Genomic DNA, 7,280 nt, shown 5'->3' with positions numbered 1-7,280 from the left:
CATGTTTGATCCATTTTGTCTTTTATGGTAGGTCACGTTACCCTAGTTACTTTGTAACGAGCATGTTATTGTAACTATAGCGTAAGTTAATTACATGTTAAATGTGAAAGTACAATCTAGCTGAAACGAAGATATAACTGAGACATTATAATCAGCGATATGTAAATGTGATGATAGCATCAACATTTTTTCAAAAGGCTAACTTATTCAACTTAGATATTATTGTGATGATATTTTATATCGATATACAGGGGCAGATTCATATAGGGACTCGAGTGGCTCCAGGACCCTTCGGAGGTTAGAGAAACAGCTAGAGTAGGTCCTTTAAGGATCCTTCGAATGCCTAATACGAGACCCTTTTGTGCTCACCTAATATCGATGAAATGTTGTTCACATCTAATAGCACTTGGCATGAGGTCTTGAGAGGACTCAGGGCTGATTTGGTATTGCTGTGCTTTGAAAAAAAGCTGCTTCTGCTGTGCTGTAACAATAAGCAGCTGTGAAATAAAGCAGCAGAGTGTTTGGTAAACTTTTTTGTAAAAGTGCTTTTGAAAAAAAAAAGCAGTATTATAGTGTTTGGTAAACTTTTATGTAAAACATATGTGAAAAAAGCCAGTTTTTCAAAGTTGGGTTTTGCAGCTTCTTGTTTTGGCTTTTTTTTCACCCAAAACTGTGAAAAAAAGCTGAAGCTGAATGTTTACCAAACACAAAAACAACTCCCAGTTTTTTTTTATACCAGTTTTTTTCAGAATCACCTCAGTACCAAACCAGACCTCAGTTGGGTCGATCAATAGAGGACAACATGCACACCACATGCTTGACAAAATGTCCAACTGAACAGAATTTGTGCATTGCAATCATACGTATTTGTGATAATTTTCTAACTCAATCACACAAAATTAAATTTAATTTGCATACTTCCAACGAGTTGCCATTATAGTCATTTTTAAATTCAATCATGCATGGTTAAGTTCAGCTCATCTACACTGAGCAAGTCACTAAAACAGTTCATCCAGCCAGTAACGTGTGAAAAAAATTAAAACACTGTAAACTAATGGACTTGAGCTATATGCTTAGCGGTGGTTGTAAATTTCTCTCCTCGACGTGTACAAGAGAGAGAGAGGGGAGAGAGAAGGAAACTGACCCAGAAAACCAAAACCAAGCAAAACCCCAAAAGGGCACGCTTTTCCATCATTTATAATCCACTAGCTCTCTCTCTCTCTCTGTGCCTATATCTCTGTGCGGTGGTAGTGTCATTGTATGTAAGGGGAGAGGGTGAAAGAACAGAGAGAAAAAAATAAAAAATAGAAGAAAATAAACGGCAAAGGTATCCCTCGATCAAAAACTCTGTCTCTCTATTTGCTTGCACCCTTCGCAGTGAGTGTGGCCTCTCAACTCTGTAAAAAAAGCCCTGTTCATACTTTAGGAGTGAGAAAGTTATAGAGAGAGAGAGAGAGAGAGAAGTGTCTTTCTGTTTGTGGTAGAGGAGCAGTGCAGAGAGGTAGTAGACATATATAAGAGAGATGCAGCAGCACCTGATGCAGATGCAGCCCATGATGGCAGCCTATTATCCTAACAACGTCACTACTGATCACATTCAGCAGGTCCTCCTCCTTCTTCTTCTTCTTCTTTTTGCTGGGTTCTTTTTTTCTTCAGCTGCTTTGCTTCTGCATTTCCATTTGGTTTTTGGTTTCTCCTGCCACTTTCTGTATCCACTTTTATTTATTTTACAAGAATTAAACTTACCCTTTTCCTCTGAGCTCTAATGGATTTTTGATAGGCTAATGATTTCTTGCTTGATTTTTCTTTGTTTTTTGGTTTGTATGAACTTGTATGAATGCTTGTTTCTTCTGCTTTTTAATATGGTTTATCCAAGCACTTTCTTTTATCCCATTTTTTCATGCAGATTAATATTTGCTTCAGAACGTTCATGGGCTTTTGTTGTTTGATTTTCCCACACATAACAATTCATAATCTCCTCAAGCTATAGTTTTCTGTTACCATATTTCTGTTCGGTTACGTTAGTGATATTTAAATGGGTGTTGAGAATACAAGGCGCTTGCAGCTTTAGTTGCTTAAGAGCATTCCCGAGGTCCCGAGTTCGATTTCCCCTCCCAATCTTGCTTCTTTTATGTTGGTTATCTTGTTTTGCTCTTATGTTATTTATATTGGACCGAATCTCTTCCAGCAAGGCCACTGGATCAAATAATATGGGCCTTTCAAATTTCATTTAACGGCCTACCTGTTTTGATCTCTTAAAACTGTAGTAATTTTTTACCGTTGGATAAAATTTGAAAGGTCTGGATCACTTGATCCGGTAGCCTTGGTCTCCGGATCTCTTCTCTTTATATTGTTTCTTCCATGTTCTATCTGGTGGAAATAGTAATAGCTCACATCATCGAGCATTTTTGTATGCTTAATCGATATCATGAGTGTATTTAGGGGCCTTCTGGCTGCAATCTGAGTGAAAGAATGGTGATTTGGTTCTATTTTGATTAGTTGTCACTAGTGAACTAATATTTTGTTCTTTCATTTGCGAGTCGGTATCTCGAAAAATCTATGATAGCATCCCTAGTAGTATGAACCTTTTAGCTTTATTCTTACTGATTGCATTTATATTATGTGAATCTGTTTTGGCAGAAATCCTACGGTGCTCCGAATTATAGGATACTCCGGACTTTTTAACCATTAGATCTCGATTTTTGTTTTATTTTTAAACAAAAATCTAATTACTGTGCCACCAACTTTATAGGGCATAAGTTGAAGATTTTGGTAGTTCCTTTAAATCGTTCTCCTTTTGATCTAGTTAGATTTCTGAGTTGCACCGAAAAAATCGTTGCAAATAGAAAATTAGTCTGGGAAGGGCATTGAAATTAAGAAAGAAAGGGAATGTAAGCATACTCAAAGATCAATTATTTGTAGTTTCAGCGAAATGGAAACTATGGATTGGTTTAAAACTAAGGAAATCTGCTTAAGGTACTCTTTTGGCATGTTCTTCTCTTTGAGTTGGGGCCAAAACAGCGAATTCCACAGGATTTTGTTCCCTTGAATGTTTCTAACACAAGTCACATCTTCATCTTGCGATTGAGCCTGTTTCCAGTGTCGGTTTTCAGTTCTGAATCACGTGAGTGTGCGGCTCTTTTGTCGATTCTACAAGAGTTTGCGTAGTAATAGGAACTAATGACCAATAATCTTTCTTTTGTACAGCAATGAGGTCTGTTTTTTCTTCGAGTGTCTTTTGGACTGTGTCACTTGCCCCAGTACCTTACTGTGTCTTTCTCATAAATTTGAGTAGCACTGTTGGTTCTGTTCCACCTACTAGTAATGACCGTATTTTGGCTCCGTTTGTTAGCATTATCGTGCATTTCTTACTCTAGAAATTTTAGAACATTTTGGTTTTACTGCACTTGTGGTCTGTATTATCTTCTCGTTATCCTTTTTTTAATTACTTTAATTAAATTTTACTGCAGTACTTGGACGAGAACAAATCGTTGATCTTGAAGATTGTTGAGAGCCAAAATTCTGGGAAACTGAATGAATGTGCAGAGTGAGCATTTATTTCTTACTTAACTGCTGCTTTGCATATCTTTTGTTATCACTGAGTGCTATTTTGTGGCTGAATGTTGTAAATTTACACCGTCTTGTGTAGAATATTGGAAATATGAGCACACATAATTTAGTTTAGTGGATACAGTCGATTTTAACGAATTCATTTAGTTTGGCAAATTTCTATGTATGTACTTTGTAGGAAGCATGTTGTAAGTTCTCATCGCAGCGTAAATTAAGTCTCTTTTTGAAGAATGCTGCTAAATTACTGCAAGTGATGGATGCCGTTTTTAACCACTTTTGAGTGCAGAAAAGTTCTTTTAGTTGACTTGCACGAACATAGGTAACAATATATGCCTTTGTGATACAGCATGGTTGCATCTGATGGCGTAGCATCTTCTTCCTGTTAGCATAGTAAAAGTCCGATATAAGCTTGTCACATGCCTGGCTCTTATGACAAGCTCTTAAGCTTGTGTCAAAACACAGAATTGTTATGTTTAAAGCACTAGACAGGTCAGTAATTCTTTTGCAATTGCTTGCAGGAACCAAGCAAAGCTACAGCGGAATCTGATGTACCTGGCTGCCATTGCTGATTCTCAACCCCAGCCTCCTACCATGCATCCTCAGGTACAAAACCTCATTTGCAAAGAACTTAAAAACTTGAAGGGCATATCACCGCGTAATTCAGTGTCCCAAAATTGTATGTTTCCTGATTGTTTTTATGAAATGCTTTGTAGTACTCTTCCACCGGTATGATGCAACCAGGAGCGCATTACATGCAGCAACAAGCGGCTCAACAGATGACACAACAATCGCTCATGGCTGCGCGCTCTTCCATGATGTACTCCCAGCAGCCGTTTTCAGCTCTACAGCAACAAGCCCTGCACAGCCAATTTGCCATGAGTGCTGGAGGAAGCGCGGGACTTCACATGCTCGGGAATGAGGGAAATAATGCTGGAGGCAGCGGGCAACTTGGGGCTGGAGGGTTTGGTGATTACGGACGCAGCTCTCCTGGAGAAGACATGCATAGGAGGATGGCTGGCGGGAGTAAGCAAGATATGGATGGGAGAGGCGGGAGCTCTGGAAGCCACCCCGGAGATGGGGGTGAGACTCTTTACCTGAAATCGACCGATGATGGGAATTAAGAGGTGAAAATGATGGACATTTTGGTCTGTTAGCATCTGAACTTTAGGGAATTAGGTGAGGAAATGAAATTAGAGAGGGGAAAAAAGACTTGCTGCTTAAGGGACTAGTGTTTTATCTTTGAGCGTTTATCCTCAAAACTTGAACTATGGTTTTTTTTAGTGAGACAATGCAGTTATGGTAGCATATCATGTAAATTTTTGTAGGCTATCTTCTTGATGCGCTTTCATTTTAATGTCGAAATTTTCGTGCTCGATTCGTTGGTTATTTTGAATCAATCAGTCTGAGATCCTCCTAGCCATGTATATGGTGGCCATATTAACACAAAACCGCCTTTGAGTCGTGTCAGGATTTCAAGATGATGGATCAGCGGTCCACTACTAATCAATACTGATAGTCTGATGTTGTAATTAGCTTGCACATTGTCACACGTGCGACACATCAGTTGTCGGGGTTTATCACAACACAAGTTTTGTTACAGATAGGAGATCATAATTTAGTGTGTCAATTTTCCGATGTGAAGCTTTTTACTTTCTTCAACGTGGCGATCGCTGCAAATGTAGGTGCTTGTGAATTAAACCCGAAATACAACATAAGCTTACAACACTACGTGCAAAAATTGCTAGGAGCACTAGAAAATCACAATCACATTAAACTGTCCCAAAGAAAACAAAAACAGTCCTCTGTTCTAATTCATCACACATAAACACATGGAGGTTGGTAACTGCTCAAGCTTTCAGCAACTGCTTCCCATAAGTTGTTTTCATCCGTCTGATCGAGAACAGCCGCCGGCGGAGGGTGGTTCGAAAACCTGATCATCGTACCGGGTTTCGAAGCTTGGAATTTAGAAGAAGTAACCCATCTAGCTTGTTCTTGTTCATGAGCAGTAGTGCAATCTTCATCAAGGGCAGTGTTGGAATTTTGGCCTGTGAATTGTTGAACAATTGCTCTGAACTCAGAAGCACTTCTGGCTTGGACCATCATAGGGCTGGAGATGTACTTGATCATAGGTGCTTTTGATTTGGTGGGTTTTTTGCTCTGCTCAGGCTGAGATTGTTGGTGATGATTTTTGAGTGATTCCATTTTTTCTGCAGAGAGAAAGAGGGGAGAGAGACAGAGAGAAGACTGTGATCTATGTTTACTTGGTTATATGCTTTGACATATATATATACACACACATGCATATATATATATTTATGTATATAGATAGAGATGGAGGGTAAGTATGTGGAGCTTCTTGAAGGGAGGAAGCAACGAAGAAGGAACCTATGGGACAGAAACAAATGTGGAAAAGTGAGGTAGGACAGAAAGAAGTTGATTTAAAGATATATGCAGCAGAAGATATTTTATGGTCAACAAGTTCTAAAATGGCTGCTTAATATTTTAGTCTAATTCCAATTTTGCAGCATCATATCAAATATATATTATATATTTTTGTATATTAATATATATAATATACGTACAGGGAGTGGTTTTTTCAAACAAAGTACGAGAGTTCCGTATAAAATATGTATTTATTATGTAAGACTATACTGAAGCAATGATAAAACACGAAATAATATAAGAAGTCTTATAAAGCCCACTATCGTCATATACTTATCTTAATTTTGTTAGAATAAAACGAAGTCTTTGCTAAGAAGCTTCTCTGAGTCTCTGACATGTAATGCAAACAATGATTTCTAATAAGCTACTCTCATATATAATACAAACATAATTTCTATAAAAAAAAAATGAGAGACCAAAGAACCAGATTATCTTAAGAGGAAATTTGTTTTATTTAACTTTTTGTCAATTTTTAGTAAAATACGCGTTACTTATCGGTGTGGCTTCAATACTACGTAGCACTCTTGCTACGAACGTTTCTATTTTATTTCTATGAGTGTTAGATCTTTTATTTTAAATTCTAACTATTCATTTTTAGTACACTAAGTGCCACATACCATTACCAAAAAAAAAAAAAAATACTCATGAAGAAAAGTTGTCGTTTTCCAATCCCCGAGTGTTAGATCTTTTATTTTAAATTCTAACTATTCATTTTTAGTACACTAAGTGCCACATACCATTACCAAAAAAAAAAAATACTCATGAAGAAAAGTTATCGTTTTCCAATCCCCGCAACTCTACCTTCAACCTGGATAAAATTTGAAAATAATATTCATTTTCCTCTTCAATCCCCGCAACTCCTTTTTAACACACTAAAAGGTATAGAAGAAATTACAGATCAGGATTCAACCAATTGATCAAGGAAGCGTAATTGCTCCCCTTAACATTCGGATTCAAACCTCTTTCTCGTATATCAAAATTTAAAATAGAATAACGCATGGTCATAAAACAAATGGAAATAGCAAAGCAATTTTGTCACTTTGGATAAAATGTGGACTTTAGAGGTGATTTTTTTCTTAGTATTTGACCACGTGCCAAATACTATATTGCGGTAAATCTACAATTTGTCACAGCACAACCCCTTCTAGTAATGCTGACAAAATTATACATTTCCATCTTTGACTTTGTCTCTGATTAGCAACAATCATTGTAGCAAAAAATTTAAATATATGAATAAATTAAATATAATAACGGATTTGTGGCATCAC

General features: G+C 37.3%; 1 protein-coding gene across 1 annotated transcript; it reads left to right on the top strand.

The window, feature by feature from the left end:
* Positions 1-1,297: 1,297 nt before the first annotated feature.
* Positions 1,298-4,945, top strand: LOC103961336 (GRF1-interacting factor 1-like). Its single transcript, XM_009373878.3, has 4 exons — positions 1,298-1,604; positions 3,471-3,547; positions 4,089-4,173; positions 4,284-4,945. Exons 1-4 carry the CDS (start codon positions 1,524-1,526, stop codon positions 4,689-4,691), a joined length of 651 nt encoding a protein of 216 aa, XP_009372153.2. The 5' UTR covers positions 1,298-1,523; the 3' UTR covers positions 4,692-4,945.
* The last annotated feature ends 2,335 nt before the right edge of the window (positions 4,946-7,280 follow it).

This window comes from the organism of the source record quoted next, unplaced genomic scaffold (assembly GCF_019419815.1).
Source record: "Pyrus x bretschneideri cultivar Hongxiangsu unplaced genomic scaffold, Pyrus_bretschneideri_v1 Contig11, whole genome shotgun sequence".
NCBI classification, from domain to species: Eukaryota; Viridiplantae; Streptophyta; class Magnoliopsida; order Rosales; family Rosaceae; genus Pyrus; species Pyrus x bretschneideri.
Note: the sequence above shows the minus strand (reverse complement) of the source record. Positions and strands in the feature narration are given on the sequence as shown.

What these genes read in the sequence shown, in the direction of transcription:
- LOC103961336 (XM_009373878.3), top strand. Translation starts at nt 1,524, where the DNA reads ATGCAGCAGCACCTGATGCAGATGCAGCCCATGATGGCAGCCTATTAT. An exon ending in AAACTGAATGAATGTGCAGA is followed by an intron (nt 3,548 to 4,088) that starts GTGAGCATTTAT and finishes AATTGCTTGCAG; the next exon opens with GAACCAAGCAAAGCTACAGC. An exon ending in CTCCTACCATGCATCCTCAG is followed by an intron (nt 4,174 to 4,283) that starts GTACAAAACCTC and finishes AATGCTTTGTAG; the next exon opens with TACTCTTCCACCGGTATGAT.